Consider the following 21,862-nt stretch of genomic DNA (forward strand, 5'->3'; position numbering starts at 1 on the left):
TATATACGAGGAGAGGTTCTGTGTATTGGTGTGCATGGAAGAGAATTGAAAAGGAACCCTAACAACCTAGTATTAGGTTTCAGAGTAGCAGCCGTGTTAGTCTGTATTCGCAAAAAGAACAGGCACCTTAGAGACTAACCAATTTATTTGAGCGTAAGCTTCCGTGAGTTTTCGTAAATTGGTTAGTCTCTAAGGTGTCACTGGTACTCCTTTTCTTTTAACCTAGTATTAGGTCATTACCATACCCTGGATTTCTGATCAGAGATTAAAATATAAAACTCTGATTCAGTTTTACTTGTATCCTTGGTGTGCAAATCAAAAGTCTTTATTGGAATACCTCCCAATCCCATTGTTGGGCCATTAATTTCAATAATAAATACCCTGCTAACCCCAAATAGCCCAAAGCCATCATACTAGCTCATTTTAAGAGAATGACTTGTTTGTTTGTGACTAAAGGAAAATACCTAAAGATGGCTTGGCCTGCAGAGAGTTCGTCCCAGTACGGAATCCAATCCACATTTCTTATCTACTTTCCTGCTTCTGTCTATTATATAGTTAGGCCCAAGCTAAGAAGTTCTTCTACTGACCTGGATCCAAAGTTCAGGAGGGGCCATTCAGACCCAGTGTTCCATTTTTGCCCCATCTGTAAGGTTAATGAGGCAGGTTTATAGTTATAAGAGAGAATAATTTGCAGATCCATGTGGAAATGTACATTTATTATCTGGCTAACTAAATGCACTAGTGCTGGGTAAGGGACTGTTTTGTTCTGTGTTTGTACAGCACCTAGCACAATGGGGACCTGGTCCATGACTAGGGCTCCTACGTGCTATGGTAATACAAATAATAGACCTGCGGTATTGAATGGTTTATCTAGTGTTAATGAATGAAGTTCCTTGGAATTGCTCAGGATGAGAGTTTGAAGTAGCTTGTGAGTTCACCTTCAGCCCCATTCACACAGCTTGTTGCTGTTTATCTCCCATTAAAAATTTCAGTCTAGATATGTTACCTGGACCCTCTGAAGTTCTTTGATCTTTTTGATGAGATTTCACAGGACTCTCACTTTTCAGTTAGCACTTATATGGCGTGGGTTATTCATAGATTTAGCACTTATATGGCATGGTTTATTCATAGACCTCATAGTGTTTAACAAAGGGAAGGAAAGTGTCACAACCCCCATTTTACAGATGGGGAAACTGAGGCACAGAGGTGGCAAAGCCACATTTTTGAAAAGTGGCTTCTGGTTTCAGATGCCTTACTTGAGACACCTTAAAGGCCTGATTCTGGGCATTGCTGAGCACCTACAGCTCTTAGTGACTTCAACTGGAGTACAGCACCTGTGTAAATCAGATCAAGTGTGTCATTGGTGGGCACCCAAAAATGGAAACACATTAAATGTGAGGCCACTTTTGACAAACTGGCCTTGCCCCAGGACACACAGTGAGTCAGTGGCAGAGCACAGAGTAAAAAATAGATCTCCTGGAAAGGCTTTAAATGTCGAGAGGGAACGGTTTAGAAAGTGCATGTAAATGTCGAGAGGGTAACGATTTGGAAAGTGCCTGGGGGAGGCAATTCCGTGTGAAAGGTGGCATGGAAATAAACGCTGTTGGTTTTCCAAGTAGAATACACTCCCCCCACCTCAAAACTTGACTCCCTTCCTGTCTTTTCTGCGGGGAGCTCTATTCTGGTTTACAGATGGGAGACAGGTCAACCCCTGCCTCTCAGGACAGGGAGGTGAGATGGTGAGATGGCTGAGATGAGGAGAGTAGTCATTTCTCCAGCCCATTCAGGTTACTGAGGGGAGGGGTCACTGCAGACAGTATTTTTGGTCCTTGCATTTACACTGTCCAAGCCCCTAACTTCAGAATTAGCCCCTCCATCACAAGGCCCACATTCCATCTTCCACTGAGGCAGCCAGGAATTACTCTGCTGCAATTATTCCTCCTCCTTTCCCACCATTGTCAGATAGTCTTTGCTGTGGGAAAGCTAACTGCAGTGAATGGTGGTGGGATCCACGTGTAACCCTTCAACCAGGTGGAGCTGGCAGCAACCAGGGCTGGCTTCAATATCTAGGGGTTCCTTTTCAACAATACAACACAGAACCGGCTCAACCCCCCTACTCAGTAATCCAGGAAAATTACACACCACCCCTGGGCACCTCTCAGAGGCAGTACTTCCCCTCTCACAAGCACGGAGTCTGAGTGTAGAACAGAAAGTTTTAATGAAAGAAGGGAAGTCACCCAGCATTGATTAGGGAAAATGCCCCAAGCCGGATTCATAATCATAAAACCATGAACAAAACACCCACCCGAGACTACATTGGGTAGCGTCTTTTGCCTCAGGTTCTCGAGTCCAACAACCAAAAGGTCCTTTAACATACTGCCCCCATTCTCCCTCCACCACATCCCACTCACAGTGTCAGCGAAGACACAGAGTTCAGAGCTGTATCTGTTTGTATCTGTATCTGTACCTGTGGGGGCTGGAAGTGAGAAGGCACCTTGCTCGCTCCACCATCTGAGCGCTTGCTCTGGTGTCGCCACCCTGCTGGTCGCTCCAACCCACTGGCGGGGTAACCCAACACCACAGCTCTGTCTGCTCATACCTAGGCAGAGTGGGTGTGTTCATGTAAATACAGTCTGGTCCTGAAGTCTTTTCCCCTCCCCAGCTCATCACTAGCTGTCAGGGGAGAGTTCATTCAGACCCTGCATACACATGGTTCTTCCCCTCCTTCAGGAGCAATTCCAGTCTTGGGCCAGCTGCCAGTAAGCTCCAGGCCTCGCTCTTTGGAGTGCCACCCTGAAGGTTGCCACTTTCAGGGTAGAGCAAGAAGCAGTCAGTGCTCCACAATAGGGAGCAGACAGTGGCCTGGTGAGTCAGTTCTCTGGGGATATTGCAGTCAGAGCATTGGAGTGGGGAGCAGCAGTATCCCTTCCAGTACCCTGGGATGGGGGTTGTTGAAAAGGGCACAGATGCCACCCCTGGGTTTACTGGGGGAAAGTGTTGTTAAAAAGCAGCCCTGGGGGGATCCAAGAGAAGTCAGCAGCCATCCACAGAGTGCCATATAATCATAGGACTGGAAAGGGCCTCGAGAGGCCATCTAGTTTAGTCCACTGCACTCGTGGCAGGACTAAGTATTATCTAGACCATCCCTGACAGGTGTTTGTCCAACCTGCTCTTAAAAACCTCCACTGATGGAGATTTCACAACCCCCCGAGGGAATTTATTCCAGTGCTTAACCACCCTGACAGATAGGAAGTTTTTCCTAATGTCCAACCTAAACCTCCCTTGCTGCAATTTAAGCCCATTGCTTCTTGTCCTATCCTCAGATGTTAAGGAGAATAATTTTTCTCCCTCCTCCTTGTAATAACCTTTTATGTACTTGAAAACTGATAACATGGCCCCTCTCAGTCTTCTCTTCTCCAGACTAAACAAACCCAATTTTTTCAATCTTCCCTCACAGGTCATGTTTTCTAGACCTTTAATCATTTTTCTTGCTCTTCTCTGGACTTTCTCCAATTTGTCCATATCTTTCCTGAAATGTGGTACCCAGCACTGGACACAATACTACAGTTAAGGCCTAATCAGCACAGAGTAAAGTGGAAGAATTACTTCTCGTGTCATGCTTACGACACTCCTGCTAATACATCCTGGAATGTTTGCTTTTTTTGCAAGTGTTACACTGTTGTGTTGTCTCATATTTAGCTTGTGATCCACTATGACCCGCAGCTCCCTTTCCTCAGTGCTCCTTCCTAGGCAGTCATTTCCCAGTTTGTACGTGTGCAACTGATTGTTCCTAAGTAGAGTACTTTGCATGTGTCCTTCTTAATTTCATTCTGTTTTCTTCAGACCATTTCTCCAGCTTGTCCAGATCATTTTGAATTTTAACCCTATCCTCCAAAGCACTTGCAACCCCTCCTAGCTTGGTATCCTCGGCAAACTTTATGTGTCCTCTTTGTGCCATTATCTAAATCACTGATGAAGATGTTGAACAGAACCCGACCCAGAACTGATCCCCTGGTGATGGGTGCACTGGGAGGATGTAGACAGACATGGGGGCAGTGGCTCAGGAAGTAGCTGCCCTGGAAGGGGGTGTGGGGGGAAGAGGAGCAGGCAAGGGGCTGGGTGGAGAAGGCAGTAGCATGGCGGGAGGGGTCGGGGGGGGGGGGGGTAAGGGTGTTGAGTCAGAAAGCAGCACTGTGCCAGGGACGAAGCAGTAAAGCCACGCTGCTCCCCGGCTCCCTCCTGCCTCGCTCCGCCGCGGGCTGGGGGCTGCCGGCTTCATTCAGACTATTTGGAAAGCTGCCGCCTCGCGTCCGGGGAGGGTGTGACCAATCGGATCCCGCAGCCATGCATAAATTAGTCAAAACCATCTGGCCATGGGTCAGGTGACTCCCAATTCTGACGGTAACAACTACCCCCCTCCCCCCCCCCCGCCCGCCTCTTGGCAGGAGCAAGGCTTCACCGGCAGCTCTAGGCGCCTTGCAGTTGCTCCTCTCCCTTTCTCTCCTTTGAACGAGCTACGTTCTCGTTCCTTCTGGTGGAGGAGGGAGGCTGAGAAGCCGGGTGCATCTATCTCCCCGGCTCCGATTGGAATACGGCCAGCAGCAGGAAAAGAGAAAAGACCCCCCTCGCACACACACGCGCGCAAAAAGAAGAGATCCTGACTCGTTTAAGCAATGGGAAGCTCTGCTTTCCTGCTGCTCATTGGAATTGTCTATGGCATTGCAGCGAGGGACTCCGCACCGGTTGCAAAGGAAGAACTGCTGAAAGGTAACTGACACCAGACCTTAGTGTAAGGATCAGTGCAACAGTGATTTCATTGACTTAACGCATGGACTAGACATAAAACTACAGTCAGATTCCAGTCATTTATGTGCCCCACTTATAACTCCATGGTGACTTTAACTTGTTCTTGTCCGTGTTCCTTTGGTTGGTTCAATGCCCACTTTCATACCTTTTTGTACTGGGTATTAAATAAACTGCTATTGTAAAAATAAAGTTCATATAAGTTTAGTTTAACATAATGGTGGATTTCTCCTACCACCCACAGTCTTGATCCATACAAGGCACTAAAGTTTCAGATTGAAGGGGATAACTACTGGGAGAGGTGGTTCCATTACTGTAATAGCAAACCTCTTAAGAGAAAACTTGATTTCTTTTAAAGTATTTGATAAGACGAGTGTGTAGAAAGCTGGGACATGCATCACGCAGTGTAGGCATGGGGTAGGAAATCGAAGTAGCCTTTTTCAGCTGAACAGGTAGACGAGCTAGTGCTCTAGGAAATATATGAAAGTTCCCTCTGAACGCTAGAAATATTTTACAAAAAGAAAAGGAGTACTTGTGGCACCTTAGAGACTAACAAATTTATTTGAGCATAAGCTTTCGTGAGCTACAGCTCACTTCAACTGTAGCTCACGAAAGCTTATGCTCAAATAAATTTGTTAGTCTCTAAGGTGCCACAAGTACTCCTTTTCTTTTTGCGAATACTGACTAACACGGCTGTTCCTCTGAAACCAGAAATATTTTACTCACTCTACAAGCTTTAAACAAACTGTTATGTAGATAGTGTAGCAAGGCATAAGCAGTACCCTCGAACAGCACCCCTAACTAACTGTCACTTCTTGGAGCCTGGATACAGGAAACCTGTTAGACACTCTCACATACACACCTCTTCATAGCTAGTTCTGCTCACCTGTTCTCCTGAGCTGCTGAGTCCTGGTGCATTCTGTAAGGTCATAGAGACAAGGCAAATAGCATGTTGAGGTGATCAAGACACGTAATCTCATGTTAACGTGGACTTGATCCTACCTGTTAGCTGTAAAACTCTAGTAAAGGCACAGTGGTATAAAGCAGGTGTACTTCCACTGAAGTCACAGGAGTTGCACGAGGGCCAAATTTCCCTTCAGTTTATAAAAGTTGCACTTACAGTAAGACTCGACACCAATTTTGAAATGAATTCTAAACTGATTCAGTGTCAAATATAGCACTTGTTGCTCCACAGAAACCCAGCTGTTAATCACTCCCTGCCTCCACTTAAAGTTCAGATGGGAAGGGGAAAGGCAAATTCTGTAACCCTTTCTCAGAACTGCCATCAAAGTCAATGGGGATTTTGTGCTAATAAGGGCTGCAGCATTTTCCATGGATAATTAGATTTTGGAAGGTCAATACATTTTGGCCTATTTGAGCTGCAGCAAGCCATGCTCTTGAAAGCCAATCAACATTATCTACTCTGCATAACTGACTTACACTAATTAAATGAACAGCACAGTATCCCCCCATGGCATCCTTCTGGACACCCTCCCTCCCTCCTGTAATTCCATACCAAACTACTGTGGCTAGCAGACTGAAGTGACTGGGCAGCTCACCAATCTGTAATCAGGATAGTTTGCCATACTGTGTAGGAGATCCTGCATGAAGTTCAATTACAGGAAAGTGGCAGAAGTCCCAATCTTCCATTAAAGAAGCCCCAGGCCTCAGAAAAGTTTGGATATTACCGAGAAACCTGTTTTTCAAAACTTTAGAAGAACACAGCATGAAGCTTCTTGCTTTGACAGAACAAAAGCCAGCTGTTGAGCTGGAAAATGCTGCTCTACTGGATGGATGATAAGTAGGGGGATGTAGTGTCTGACTTTGAATCACTTGCAGAGGATGTAGACAAGGGCATTTAAAGAAGTTGAGGTATCCTCCCTATGCAGCTGTCTCTGCCAGCTGGTGTCTTTTAGAGGTATCTTTAGAAGTACTGTATTTTGTGTGAACCAGAAAATCACCTCCCCTTCCTCAAATTGAAGAAGTGGAGAATCTGATTTCCCATATCCCAGCCTTCGTTTGACACCAAAAGGGCAGCAAACTCTTAAAATACTCTACTTCTAAATCCTACCTTGCATCTACTTTGTTGAATAAGACCATAAAAGTAGTAACCATGCACCCTGCTGATCTGTCTCCAGATGACACTATTGCTGAGCTGCTGAAGAAAGAAAAAGAACTTGCACAGGCTCAGAAACTACAAGTGAAGTTTAATCTTCGCTCCTCCACAGTTCCAGGGGATGAAGACTGCTTTCTCTCCATAGGCCAAGACAAATGTTTAGAGGACTGCAAATTCAATTTGACAGCTAAAACCTTCTTTATTATTCATGGATGGACAGTAAGTATGGGGAATTCAATGTAGCTCTAGGCACTGTTTAGTTTTCTTTGTGCTCTTTAATTGGGCAGCACGAATGGCTCTAACAATATTATTTGGTATGCTTGAGTTTTCATGCATGTGTCTCTGTCGAGAACAGAGGCGACCCCTAGAAGGGGTGTTGGAGGGGTCAAGTGCCCAGAGGCAGATTAAGATTTACTGGGGTCCTGGGCACAAAGAACATTTGGGTCCCTCCACATCTCCTCCTGCTTTCCGCCATGAGGCCCTGCCCCCTGCTCACCCCTTTCCCCCAAGGCCCTTCCCTTGGCCTGGCCGGAAGCTGGGGCCGTGGTACGAGCAAAGTACAGAACACAAAAAGTACAGTAGCCTGTATATTCTACACAGCCTCTATATTCTGCCCAGGGAGCCTGGGCCATTGTTGGGAGCCCTGGACCTTCCACCTGCCCTGAGTGGGATGCCCTGGGGGGCAGAGGCACAGGCCAGGGGCTCTCAGGCACCTCAGCCTCCTGCCCGGAAGATGGAGGGCTCTGGGCTCCCCATAGCTGCCCAGGCTCCCTGGGCAGCTCTTATCACAGTCTAGGGCGGTGGCCCCCAAACTGTGGGGTGTGTCCCCCTAGAGGGGCACAGAGGAAAATTCGGAGGGGAGGGGGCAGCATAGTAGGGCTGGAGGAGGCACAGTGGGGCTTGGCTCAGCCCCCACGGGGGAAGGGTGGGAGCGCCACCCAGCCCTGCTCTGCCCCCAGTTCCACTCTGCCCCCACCCCAGCCCTGCCCCAGCCCCAGCTATGGCTCTGCTCCCAACCATGGTTCCTGGCTGTGCCCCACCTGCACCTCTGGCCATGCTGCCGACCGCAGTCCCACTCCCAGCTCCAGGCCTCAGCTTCGCAGCGGGGACGGGGAGGAGGGGGATGACTGAAAAAGTTTGGGGAGCCCTGGCCTAGGGTGACCAGGTGACTGTTTTGGCCCTGGATATCTCAACTTTTTTGGCAAAATTGGGCATTTGACCCCTTTGCTCTTGCCAACTGATCACCAAAAAGGGGCTACGAGAAGGGGGGGTGACCGGCAGGATCAGGCCAGCCCTGGGCGGAGGAATGGGGGCCTTGGACGAGCCACTTGTCCATCTCTGCATGGCGGAAGGTGTCACTGGGCAGAGGAGACCTGTGAGGCGGTCATGTGTCCTCCCCTTTAGATTGTGCCCCCCCCCCCGTCCTCCAGTATGGGGAGGCCCAAGTAGTCTCTGGTGTAGAATATACAGGCTACTGTACTTTTCGTGTTCTGTACTTTGCAACCTCCTACTACTTATGCTTGAAGGCATAATTAGCATAGTGATGCAATGTTGCTAGCACTTAAAAGAACTCTGCAAAATCAAACTGACCAGCCTGGGTCTTTTATCCTCATTTTATATTTGTGCCACATGAAGCTGACCAAAGAAATCGAACTTTCTAAATGAAGCGTGGAGACAGTGTTCAAGAGAAGACCTCTTTTTTTAATAGAGGTACTAGCGAAGTGCTGGATACAAGCACTGGTGCCTAGTTAAAGCTGTAACTGTAAAAAGTTGACCATGTAAATTTTAAAGCTTAAGGCTAACCTAATGGCATGTGTGTGTCCAGCTTTCTATGACCAGGAAGAACTTATATTTTCTCTCTTGTAGATGAGTGGCTTGTTTGAAAACTGGCTGGAAAGCCTGGTGGCCGCTCTTCAGGAGAGAGAGAAGGATGCTAATGTGGTGGTGGTGGACTGGCTTGGACTTGCCCATCAGCTCTATACTGATGCTGTGAACAACACAAAGGTGGTTGGAGAGGCCGTTGCAAGGGTGCTCAACTGGTTACAGGTAAAACTTGGAATACTGCCCCCTGTGTTGTAGTGTAGTGTATCGTTCAATTTGCACAGGGGAACAGAACGTACACCAGTTCTAGCACTTCTGGAATGTGAAAGATGGTGTAATTCTTGGTCTCAGTTCAGTGGCACAGTCAAGCACAAAGATGTGCCACATTCAAACCTAGTGTAAGCAGGAGCAACTCTTAAGTGATTCTATTCCTGCTTTAGTGAGGATACCTCTGCTTACATCAGGACTGGAGTTCTGGCCAATGGGATGGCCTTATCTAATGCTACAAACAAGAGCAGATATACAGTGCTTACTGAATTTAAAAGTTTAGACCCTTCACTTGATCAAAATTAAGGCCCAAGTTCTCAAGAGGTGACCAGTGACTGAGTGCCTCTATTTGCAGATGTCCAGATTGAGACTCTTTGAGCATGTGTTCAGAGGTGCTGAGCAACAGTGCTGGAACTGGGGTAGGGAGGCATGCCCCCCATTTTTTAACATGAGTGTAGTTTGGGGGGCAGTGTTGCCCTCCAAACTGAGCTGATCCCCCACCACAAATCACAGCCCCCTTGGTGGTGCCTCTCCACGCCTACCCAAGGCTTGCAGTTTGGGGTGGGGGGGTGGGAAGTGCAACGCTACCCCCGCCCCCCCAAATGATGCCCATGTAAAAAAAGGGGAGGGCATGGCCCCCTGGTTCCAGTGTCCGTGGGCCGTCCCCACTTCTACAAACATTCTGGCGCCCTTGGTGCTGAGCACCTGCAGAACCAATTGACTTCAGTTGGAATTTGGATGCTCAGACCTCTGAAGATGTCTGAAGATGACTTGGATGTCAAGTCTGGCATCCAAAAATCAGTACCATTGCTGGAAAAAATAAAAGCTACCCTGCTAATGCTGCTATTAAGTTACTAAAGTTGAATGCACTGAAGCCCAGACTCCTCACTCCAGATAGTTTCTCAAAGCATACCTTTACTGTGACTGAAGGCTAGAAACAAGACGGGACTGACTAGTCTCCAAACGACTGAATCACCTTGCCGGTGTCTTGAGAAAACATAACAGTTACAGGCACGATCCAAAACCACTTTTACACTGGGGATGTCTAGACCTAAACTTTGCAGTTTGAGTCCCTCTGCTAGATATGAGTTATCAACTCTCTTGAAAATATGAACAAACTTAATTATTTCTACACTTGCAGGAAAAGCAGAACCTGCTGCTTGAGAACGTCCACTTAATTGGGTACAGTCTTGGTGCCCATGTTGCTGGATATGCTGGTAACTATGCAAATGGAACAATAGGCAGAATTACAGGTAAGGCTGTCCTAAAACTGCTACCATGCAATACTTTTGTCTCCTCCTAAAATATTAACAGGATTGTCAGAACCTCAAAATCTGAACTGCTTTGTTGAGATGTCTTAGTCTGGGGTTAGTAATAATTAAAGTATCCAACTTATTTTCTTTTGTAATTCTCCAGTCACACTCCTCACTGATGCATTTTCTTGCATCTAAATGATATTAAACTAAGGCGATTCTACCTCTCACTTTTTGCCAGAAAAAAAGATCCTTGGATTTTTATTAGTCCTTACGCTTTCTCATGAAAGTGAGACTGCTGGCACTAACTGGCTTCAGGTCCCAACTAGATGTGCAAGCTAAACACGGATTCACTCAAATGCTCTCAGATCCATCCCTGCTATCAAAATTCTAAATCTCTGAGTAGACATGGCCTACAAGCTAGCCTAAGCGTGAGAGCCATTTGCTTCCCTTTTGGCCGACTTCAAATTTTAAACTCCGCTCTTCCTTTGTGAAGAGCTACTTTGTCCCTCCATGACTCACTTCCTAGTAAAGTGCTATTGGTTCAGAAAGCCAGTAGTCTAAAGAGAAACTTTCATCTTTCCATGTGGAATGACTTGGATCTTGTAGAGATTATTTGGAAACATGGTGGGGAGGGCCTCATTGGGAACAGGACTTTCCCTGCAATAACGTGTATAGCTTAATTACCTGCTACAGTAGGGATAAGATATGCATCTCCCCATAAACACTTGCAACAAAACCAGTATAAGTGACCGGGGAAAGCAGATAATACTACCATTTGAATAAACTAGTACTTAAAGTTACTAAACAGTGTAAATTGACATTTCCACCTGGTGACCTCCAAATGTCACAAGCCCTCAATTTAGAGACAACTAGGTTCATTTTTATTAGATAAGACAAAATAGGGTAGTGGCTAGTAGTGGCTTATAACTAGGACCCTACCAAATTCACGGCCATGAAAAATGGGTCTTGGACTGTGAGATCTGGTCTGGTGTCGTTTTACCCTATACTATGCAGATTTCACAGGGGAAGACTGGCATTTCTCAAATTGGGGGTCCTGACCTCAAACGGAATTGCTGGGGGGTTCCAGGTTATTTTAGGGGGGTCGGGGTATTGCCACCCTTACTTCTGCGCTGCCTTCAAAGCTGGGCGGCCAGAAAGCAGTGGCTGTTGGCTGGGCGCTCAGCTCTGAAGGCAGCCCCCCGCCAGCAGCAGCATAGAAGTAAGGGTGGCAATACCATACCATGCCACCCTTTCTGGCTGCCCAGCTCTGAAGGCAGCAGAGCAGAAGTAAGGGTGGCACACACACATACCACACCGTGCCATCCTTGCTTCTGCTCGCGGCAGCTCTGCCTTCAGAGCTGGGCTCCTAGCCAGCAGCTGCCACTCTCCAGCTGCCCAGCTCTGAAGACAATGTAGCCACCAGCAGTTGCGCAGAAGTAAGGGTACCAGTACTGCAATAGCCTTGTGACCTTCCCCCCCCCCCCAACTCCTTTTTGGGTCAGGACCCCTACAATTACAACACTGTGAAATTTCAGATTTAAATAGCTGAACTCATGAAATTAACGATTTTTAAAATGCTCTGACCATGAAATTAACTAAAATGGACTGTGAATTTGGAAGGGGCTCTACTTATAACCAGGTTCCTCAGGTTAAAAATTGCCAACGTACAGGATGGTTCAGACAAAACATTTTGGTTTTGACCTATCTTTAGTTCTTAGTGTTAACCAGCTACTCTTGTCTAGACCTTATTACCATAAAGAAATTTCCTATTGTCCAAGGCATCAATATGGTGTTACTAATAGGAATTTGGATCCCTTGAACACTGGGAAAGGTCAGTTGTTCAGATTTTCTTTACTACCTCTCTCTTCTTCCCCACCAATCTCTCCTCTGCCAATTTACCTTCTGGATTCTGCAGTGGTTCCTCTCTGCTATAGAAATTCATGCTTCATAAACTGTCTCCTTTGCCCCTCCCGTACTAATGAACCTGTCTCCAAGTCACATCTCTTATGCCCCTACATGAAAATCTCAACTAACACACCTACCCACAGAACTTACCTTGTGTTGGAGTTACTATTTATGCAGGGTATTAGCACAATGCTAACTTAACTATAAATTCCTTTATTAAATCCAAAGGCCAAATGTTATTTATACAATTGCTGTAAACATGCCTAAATAAGTTATTACATCCAAACAGCAACAAAATATTGATAAGCATTTGATCAAGATACTAAAATAGGCTAAACCCAGGGATGCTTAGATCCATATTGGTCGGCTCCAATGTGGTCAGGCAGGTATTAGCAATGAACCCTTTAAGAGTTTATTTTTTTTATACCCTTTAACAAGAGATGTCATTGCCAATTACTGATGTCAGCGAAAAACAAATTTGAGACAGTTTACCCTCATTTCCAGTCTTAGTCCAGATAAGATTTACAACCACCTTTCTCCAAGGCTATTCCTCCCCTCCTCCCTTCTGACTAACGGGTTTTATTTGTTGCACCTGGGTTCACATAGGCTCTAATTTTTGAGATAACACTGGTATGTGGGGTGGGAAGATCCATGTTGGCTCATTTTAAGACAGACAATGTCTTATTTAAAACCATCTGCAGTCACCTCTATCAGTCAGAGACCTTCTTTTTAGAAACTGCCCTTATTTCATTAGTTATTTTTTGAACCTGCCACCCTCCCTACTTATAACTCATTACTTTCAAGGCCTTTCTCTTAGTTGCTAGTTAGGGCCTTTCTTTACAACACATTTCTTTAACCAAATTTAAGCTAAACTTTACGCCTCTAGTTTTATATTCATTCCACACCATGTGAAGGGATAATAAAGTGTCCTACAGGGTAAAGGTCTTCACTTGTTCAATCCACTGCTCACTCACTGCTCCTGTTGAAGTCCAGATTTAGCCCTTAATACCTAAGCACTAACAGTGACACATTTCAGAACTGTATCAACACAAACTTCCTCCATTCACAACATGAATCATGGCTAAACAAATGACCAGCTTTCTCTCCTGGTGATCAGACACCTCGTGGTGGTACTTGCCCTGGTTGCCACGCCATTGGACCCCTCTAATACAGACTCACAAGTGCCTAGTGGCTGGAGTGTCCGGCACCATGGACATTTCACTACCTTTTTTTTTTTTTAAACTTCTGTTCTTTGCATCACAGCTTCTAACAGCAGCAGTTTTGAAGGAATGTCCCTTAATAACCTGGGAAGATTCCAGATATTAATGCACACACTCACTCCGTGTGACAGTGATTGAATGAAAATTGTACACTTGTTTTTCTAGACTGTACCCTGGGGGGTAGGGTCTGGTTGCGTCACCCTCTGCTAGGAAAGTACCTAGCAGATTTTTTGCCGCTGCTGTATTGTGCGCTCTGCTTAACAGGCTTGGATCCAGCTGGCCCTATGTTTGAAGGAGCTGATCCTCACAGACGTCTCTCCCCTGATGATGCAGACTTTGTGGACGTTCTTCATACATTTACGAAGGAAACACTGGGTGTTAGCATTGGGATCCAGATGCCTGTGGGTCACATTGATGTTTATCCCAACGGGGGAGATTTCCAGCCTGGTTGTGGATTAAGTGATGTTTTGGGAGCAATTGCATATGGGAGTAAGTTCTTATTTTTCCTATTTAATAATTGACTGGAGTAGGGGGGGGGAAGAGACACACACCTTACATAGGCAGGTGTATTGGAATAATAGTTACAATCTAACAAGAGGCAGTTCTCCATCTAAGCTGTCTTTAGACTGCCCTCTCCTCTTGAAATCAGAAAATCTTGTAAGTCTGGTGTTAAGCATCAGGAGCTGAAAAATGAATTTCTACTTCAGGCCATGTTATACTGGCTCTGAAGTCTTGCCTTCCATCTCTATAGCTAAATGTGTTTGAACAAAAGTCTGTCAGCCTTAAATGTATTGTATTAACGTTTCATTGTTTTTAATTGAGAAGCGTATCTGGTTTTGGTCAGACTTAACTTGTATTGAATTACAATTAGTTTAACTCACTAACTTTTGCAGCAGATTGTAGGTGTTGGGGTGGTGAATGTTAAATTGCTGAAGTGTATCTTACCACCACATCTTTCTCTATTGAGCTAGATATTGGGAATGTTGTTAGATGTGAACATGAGCGAGCTGTACACCTCTTTGTGGACTCCCTTGTGAACCAAGATAAGCAGAGCTTCGCCTTTCAGTGCACCGACTCCAGCCGTTTCAAGAAGGGAATCTGCCTGAGCTGCCGAAAGAACCGCTGCAACAGCATTGGCTACAATGCCAAGAAAATGAGGAACAAAAGGAACAGCAAGATGTACTTAAAAACCAGAGCAGATATGCCTTTCAGAGGTAGTATTTTTTTTTAAGCTACTGAGATCCTAACCCACTCATCTCTCTGACAAAAATATTCTGTCCTCTATAAAGTTATCTCCCTCTGTTTCAGAATTCTTGAATTCAGATTTAGAATTTGGAGGGCTTAGCAGAAACTAAAATAGTACAGATGTGCAACAGATGGTGACAATAAAAGCAACTTTCATTAATACACGTGAATGAAATCTGCTTCCTGGTAGCAAGATAGCAACATTTAATATTAAGGAAGAACATAAACACTCCACCTCCCAACTAAAACAAATGTTTCCCTGACTACTTCTGTAAGAGGACACTTTCAACAATGTTCCTCTATGTAGGAACTGTGTGGGGAAGGTAGAAGATCGCTAGGATTCTGCTGCAACACAAGGCTCAGGGAATGGTCCTAGAGTTCCATCTGTGACTGAGTAATTATCAGCTTTCTAATCTGAGCTAAGGCTCATAGGCCCCCATTAAGGCTACTTGTATGGGTGATCTTGTCTCTGCCAGCTGGCACCATCTTGCAAACCACAACTTGTCATGGAATAAACAATGCCCTCTATTCACAAACTGGACTCTGTGCTTGTCTCTCTTCAGTTTACCATTATCAGATGAAAATGCATATCTTCAGCTACAAAAGTTTAGGAGAAACGGAACCCACGTTCTCAGTCACTCTTCATGGTACCAATGGCGAGTCTCAACCCCTCTCCCTGGAAATGTAAGTGGAGTTCAGCTGACTCATCTCCCTATTTTGATCAGAACAGTGGGAAGGACTCATGGAACTAGACGCAACTGTTAACAATAAAAGTAGAGTTGAGAAAGAATTATTGCTATTGTTGCAGTAGAGTCTAATATCCAAAGATCTGCTGAATGATGATAAAGCAGCAACCTAATTAGTGCCAGATTTTATTCTTGGGGAGATGAACTGCCATGTAGGAGACAGTAGATTGGCTTCCAGTCTGATACACAAATCCCTGGGCTGTAAGGGGTAATGTGCCTTGTTTCCTCTTTTCTTTCCCTACCACCAATCTTACCAAAGACCTCTCCTCTGCCTTGCATGATGGAGGATTTTTATGTGGTTTAAAAGCATCCCCCTGTAGTCTGTCCTTGGCAAAAAGCATTCCTCATCCGGGGGATTACAAAAAGGGTGTATAGTTCCTTTACTTACTCCCCCAGAAGGATGATGTGAATTGTAACTGCATGTTGCCTTAGGAGGTGCTAGAAAAATGAAGGAGCCAAATATGAGACACCCCACAAGGATAACACTAAACCAGATAGCCAGAGTCACTTTCTTTAATCAGACCAGTAACAAACTAGAACCATGATCTTCAACTGCCTGTGTGGAATGCTTGATGCTCTCTCTAAAACTCTTCTTTTCCCAACACAAGTGTTTGAGAAGTGCAGTAAGTTGCTTCATTAATGAGGAAGAATGCTGAGTCTCTACCTATTTTTCAGACTTGAGCAAATTGGCCTGAATTCTACTAACCCGTTCTTGGTCTATACTGAAGAAGACATTGGTGACCTCTTAAGGATCAAGCTCACCTGGGAGGGATCATCTCAGTCTTGGTACAATCTGTGGAGAGAGCTCAAAAGTTACTGGTTCCGATCTGCTAAACCTTCCAAAGAGCTGCAGATCAGACGTATACGTGTGAAGTCTGGGGAAACGCAACAGAAGTGAGTAGAGCAGTATTTCTTTAGGGAACACTGGTGACTTGATAGGAGTTTGAGACTTCCGAATCAAGAGTGTTCAGATGTGTCAAAGACAGCAAGAAAAGTAGCTAATGGCTGCTCAGTGAGGGACCTTTGATGGTTCAAGCAATGCCTCTGTCAGATGGCACCCTGTAGCAGGGCTTACAGTGGTGAACTTCCTGACGTTGCCAGTTAGAGAAGCTAATTAATTCAGAAGAATATACATGCTGTGTCAAGGACTTGGCTTCTTACTGCCCCTTATGTTACTTGTAAAGCACTAAACTAGAGAAGGAAACTAATTATTGTGAATGCCATTCAATAGCAGACTGATCACTGTTAAAAACTAATACTCTAGAAGGAGTGGTGAAACAGCATTCTTGAAATAGAAATGGCCCAAATCTGACAAGAATTGCCTTCCTGCCAGTGAACAGTGCTATAACTCTTGCTGACCCCTTCTCTGTCTCTAGAAAAGAATAATGGCTATGTGTTCCATTTAGAAGCTAAAGTGTATAAATAATTTCTAAAGTGTATAAATAACTTACATCGGTTTGTATGTGTGATGTCTCCATGGCTTCTGACCTTTTCCTTTCAGGTTAACTTTCTGTGCAGAGGATCTTCAGCTGACCAACATATCTCCTGGTAAAGATCTTTGGTTTGTGAAATGTAGAGATGGATGGCCAACAAAAAAACAAACAAGGTAGGGTTTAATTAAATGCTTACCTTTTGAAATCCTATTGTCTAAGGCATTAAGCTGTGTATATTGAGGACAAGTATAACCAGATTGACACTGAAATTTCAGTAAGTGGGGAGAAATTTGCAACAGATGTTCTTACAGTCTTGAGCAAGAAAGCTTAATAGAACTCAGTGGACTCCTAATTACTAAAGGCATGTTCATGAAAACTCAGCTGGCCCATTTAGGGCTATAACAGCTTCTACAAAGGAGGTACTCTAAACTCTAGTGCACCCTCCTGATCAATTCGGATTGCTCCTGCAGTGTGACTTTAAATCCATCAAGTGTTAAGTAGTGAGGATTTGATGACTCTAACTATCCTATGTAGTAAAAAAAAAAAAAAGTCCAAATTTGTTCTAGATCACTCCACTGACTTCATTTGAGATACACTAGAGGTCTAGCACCTCTTGGACTTAAAGTCCAAACTGTAAAAGAAGAGTCTGTACAACACTAATCAAAATGCAAACTGTTAGAGCTTTTGCAAACGCTGTAACAAAGCCCTGTGTAAAAAGTTTGCTTGCACAGTGACCTCAGATGGCAGAATTCTGTCTTTGAGCAATATCAGATGGTATCTAGTGCCAGATTTGGCAGAAATAGTGAATTGCTTTTAGTGTTGCTGCTGTGTGTATTAAGAATTTCACAAATGAGATCATGTGCAAAGGCCAATATAAGATTCTCATGGCAAAAGAATTGGAGAATGTGCTAGCTGAAACAAATACCCAGACCTAACCCAGAAGGTACAAAGGCAGGCTGCAGTAATGCACTTTCCAGTAATGCCTACCATAGCAGAAAGACAGCTGGCAAACCAGACTCTTCCTCATGGTGTAGGTTCACTCCTGGAATTACTGCTTTGGGGCTGGAATCTACCACCCTTTCTCATCTGGTGTAGTAGCTTACTTGACAAGTAAGTAGATGAGTATTAATGGATGGGCAGATTTAGGCCCTCAGGGTATATCTACGTTGCAATTAAACACCTGTGGCTGGCCCGTGTCAGCTGACTTGGATTTGTGGGGCTTGGGCTAAGGGGCTGTTTAATTGTGGGGTAGACCTTCAAGTTTGGTCTGGAGCCTGGGCTCTGAAACCCTGCAAGGGGGAAGGTCCCAGGGCTCTGACTCCAGCCCGAGCGTGAATGTCTACATCACAATTAAACAGCTCCTTAGCCTGCGTCAGTTGACATGGGCCAGCCACAGGTGTTTAATTGCAATGTAGTTATGCCCTCAGTAAGTTGTAGTTAGATTTGTAGGTCAAAGTATCAATCCATTCCTGAATACAACTGAATGTGCAGGCTCTAGAGTCAAAGATCTTAAACATATAGTTTGTCTATTAGCAATTACACTTTTTGCCTTGCATCACAGCCATCTGCAAGTCTGTCTAAATGCACGTTACACTTGGTACAAGTTGGAGTTCCCATAAAAGGTTCCAGCTCTCTGAAAGTTATTGTAGGCAAAGGTTCCAAATAAGACAAAATACTAAACTGCACCTAGTCTTCAGCCTGTCTCACGTGTCCATGGCTTGCTTTCTTACGAATCCATATGTTACAATTTTGAACTTAAAAAAAAAAAAAGCCAGCTTTGCATTTTACCAGGTATTTCTTCCTTTCATCCATTTCTCCCCACTCTTTCCTTAGATCAGCTTTGAATCGCCACTGAAGGTTTTTCTGAAGACTTGCACAAAAGGACCTAACTATCCAAAACATATGAGAAGCCTACTGCTGAAGATTACATAGGTGGAGAGACATTTATGCAGTTTGTCTTAGTATCACTTACTATTCAGGACAGAGAACTCGGTCTTGTTGAACTGATGCAGGCAATGTTTCTGGTGAGGAGTGATCCATGTGCATTCAGTTGCTGTCCTAGAATAACTTATTAAAATTACTAAACTCACCCTACTTAGGGGAGTCTAGTTTATGTGCATTAACCTAATTTTCCTGATCTGTGTTATGCTCTGCATAGTCTGTTCCCAGTTGTCCCAGACCATTGGAAGTATCAACAAAGTTGAGATAAATCTGTGCCTTGGTTCTAGTCTACCTATGTGCCGTAGAAGTCAAGGGGAAATTGATTTAGCTGATCAGAATAGCTGGTGACTAAGCTACTGAGAATGCATAACAGTGTATGTACAGCTTAGGAGTACTACAGAGTCTAAAATTGCACTAAACGATGTGGAAGAATGAGTAGCCCAAACCAGCAAAGTGTAAAAAGGCTAAGCACAAGGTAGTCTCTCCTCTAACTTCCATCTTCTCTCCATTCTGTCCTTTGCTTTTCCCAGAGACCATTACTGTAGATCTGCCAGATATTGTAGTACACATGGCTAATCCTGTAGGAAAGTCCACTACTCCATCCCCCTCTGTTCTATCGAGAACGCAGATCCTGAAGTTATTGGCAGCTACTTTCCTTTAAAATGTTTGTTCTGATAAACGTCAGTATTTTATTTAAACAAGGACTATCCAGTACTTCATGCAGATCTTGTCCTGAACCATATAGAAGGGCAACAGCCATCGACTTACTGTATACTTGGAAGGTATCTGTACTGCTACAGGCAAGCTTGACATCATTCAGCAATATGTATTTTGAGGATGCATTCACCTCTGCAAACTGAACTTGAATGCAACTGTAGCAGCAAGGCACATTTTAAGGTTGTGTGAGTATGTGCACACGCAGGCACTTGACAAGGTTTGGGAACTAATTTAACCTACAACACAGCCACGCTTCCACCCCAAAAGTGTTTTAACGATATTTTTATTCCAGGATTCCAGCTAAGCTTGGTTTTGTAATGGAATTAAATTTAATCCATCCTGCAGGAAACTACTGTTCTGAAAAGGCCAGATTCTTGCAGGTACTCAGTCTGCTTAGGCCAGAGGTGACCTGACTGTCTTTTCAGGGGCTGGGGGCATTTTAATACATTTGGGATCACTCTTGGTTTTGGTGTGAAAATGCAATGCTTTCTACACAAACACCAGAGCTGCTAGGCGGCCTGATGCTTTAAGTTATGAAGACCGTCATCAGCCACGTCTCTTTAAAGGGCCAACAAGGGTGCGTTAGTTTGGCTTCTTTCTTAGTGTCTCATTCCAACCAAAGTTAAAATAACCATACATATTTGGAGAATAGCGTGATGTTTGTCTTGGTTATATACAGTCTTCAATAATTGAAGCCTCTGGTAACTATCTGTGATTTGTCGCCATGCCATATATTTATACAGTGGTCTTGAAGCTCTATTTGTATATTTATGTTTTTTGTATGACTTTGAACACTATTTATTTCTCAAATGTACATTTGTAAAAAGTTTAAACTTTGCTTTGGAATAACAGTTTTTATAAACTTTAAGCAGAAAAATAAACAAGTCTCTTGTAGAAATAAGGTGCACAGTTTGTAATTCTGGGAAAGGAGAACACCCTGTAAGTTGGCCATGAAATCCTTCTGCCTATTTTATTCAAACTTGTAAACAATGCAGGTCAAACACTGTTGCCAGTGAAGTCACTGAGAACAGGATGTGGTTAATAAATTCCAAGCCAGAATGAATACTGTGATCATCTAGTCTGATTTCCAAAATAATTCCTGGAGTTTATCTTTTAGAATAACGTCGAACCTTGATTTAAGAATTCAGTGACATAAAATCCACAACATTACTTATTGTTAAATTCGTGCCTTATTTCCGGTCTGAATTTGTCTAAGCTTCAACTATGGTGTCTGAGATCAGTGAACATAAGGGTAATGCTAGCCATTGGGACTAGGGGAAAGAATTTCTAGTGGAGGCAGGCAAGGAAACACACATTCTACGCCATCTCAGCTGCAAAGTTTTCCATACTTTAGTGAGGAAGCTTGGGTGCTCTCCCTGCTACAGCTTTGCCCACATTTAGATTAGACTCTCTCACTGAAGTGAAGTTTATTACACTTGCTTTAAGAACAAAAAAGCAGTCTAGACAAGTTACTGCAGCAGGACAATTCGTGAGACTTCAGCCATTCCAAACACCCGCATTTACATTCCTCTAACTTAAAAAAAAAAAAAGGTATTGACAATGTTCTGTAACAATCCTGCATTGCCAAAGGGATGACCCTCCCTTTGAAAGGGAACTGCAAAGTGAGTGCATTTTGAATTTGCACATCTGTGTAAAAAAGATACTGCTAATCAACTGCAAATAAGTTATCCAGGGATTCTAATATGATACTTAGAATCATAGAATATCAGGGTTGGAAGGGACCCCAGAAGGTCATCTAGTCCAACCCCCTGCTCGAAGCAGGACCAATTCCCAGTTAAATCATCCCAGCCAGGGCTTTGTCAAGCCTGACCTTAAAAACCTCTAAGGAAGGAGATTCTACCACCTCCCTAGGTAACACATTACAGTGTTTCACCACCCTCTTAGTGAAAAAGTTTTTCCTAATATCCAATCTAAACCTCCCCCACTGCAGCTTGAGACCATTACTCCTCGTTCTGTCATCTGCTACCATTGAGAACAGTCTAGAGCCATCCTCTTTGGAACCCCCTTTCAGGTAGTTGAAAGCAGCTATCAAATCCCCCCTCATTCTTCTCTTCCGTAGACTAAACAATCCCAGCTCCCTCAGCCTCTCCTCATAACTCATGTGTTCCAGACCCCTAATCATTTTTGTTGCCCTTTGCTGGACTCTCTCCAATTTATCCACATCCTTCTTGAAGTGTGGGACCCAAAACTGGACACAGTACTCCAGATGAGGCCTCACCAATGTCGAATAGAGGGGAACGATCACGTCCCTCAATCTGCTCGCTATGCCCCTACTTATACATCCCAAAATGCCATTGGCCTTCTTGGCAACAAGGGCACACTGCTGACTCATATCCAGCTTCTCGTCCACTGTCACCCCTAGGTCCTTTTC

General features: G+C 44.3%; 1 protein-coding gene across 1 annotated transcript; it reads left to right on the plus strand.

Moving 5' to 3' along the window:
- The first annotated feature begins 4,438 nt into the window (after positions 1-4,438).
- On the plus strand, positions 4,439-20,541 carry LIPG (lipase G, endothelial type). Its single transcript, XM_048851029.2, has 10 exons — positions 4,439-4,767; positions 6,942-7,138; positions 8,786-8,965; positions 10,149-10,260; positions 13,653-13,877; positions 14,360-14,602; positions 15,197-15,317; positions 16,055-16,273; positions 16,881-16,985; positions 18,646-20,541. Exons 1-10 carry the CDS (start codon positions 4,674-4,676, stop codon positions 18,665-18,667), a joined length of 1,518 nt encoding a protein of 505 aa, XP_048706986.2. The 5' UTR covers positions 4,439-4,673; the 3' UTR covers positions 18,668-20,541.
- Positions 20,542-21,862: the final 1,321 nt, after the last annotated feature.

This window comes from Caretta caretta, chromosome 5 (assembly GCF_965140235.1).
Source record: "Caretta caretta isolate rCarCar2 chromosome 5, rCarCar1.hap1, whole genome shotgun sequence".
Classification (NCBI taxonomy): domain Eukaryota; kingdom Metazoa; phylum Chordata; order Testudines; family Cheloniidae; genus Caretta; species Caretta caretta.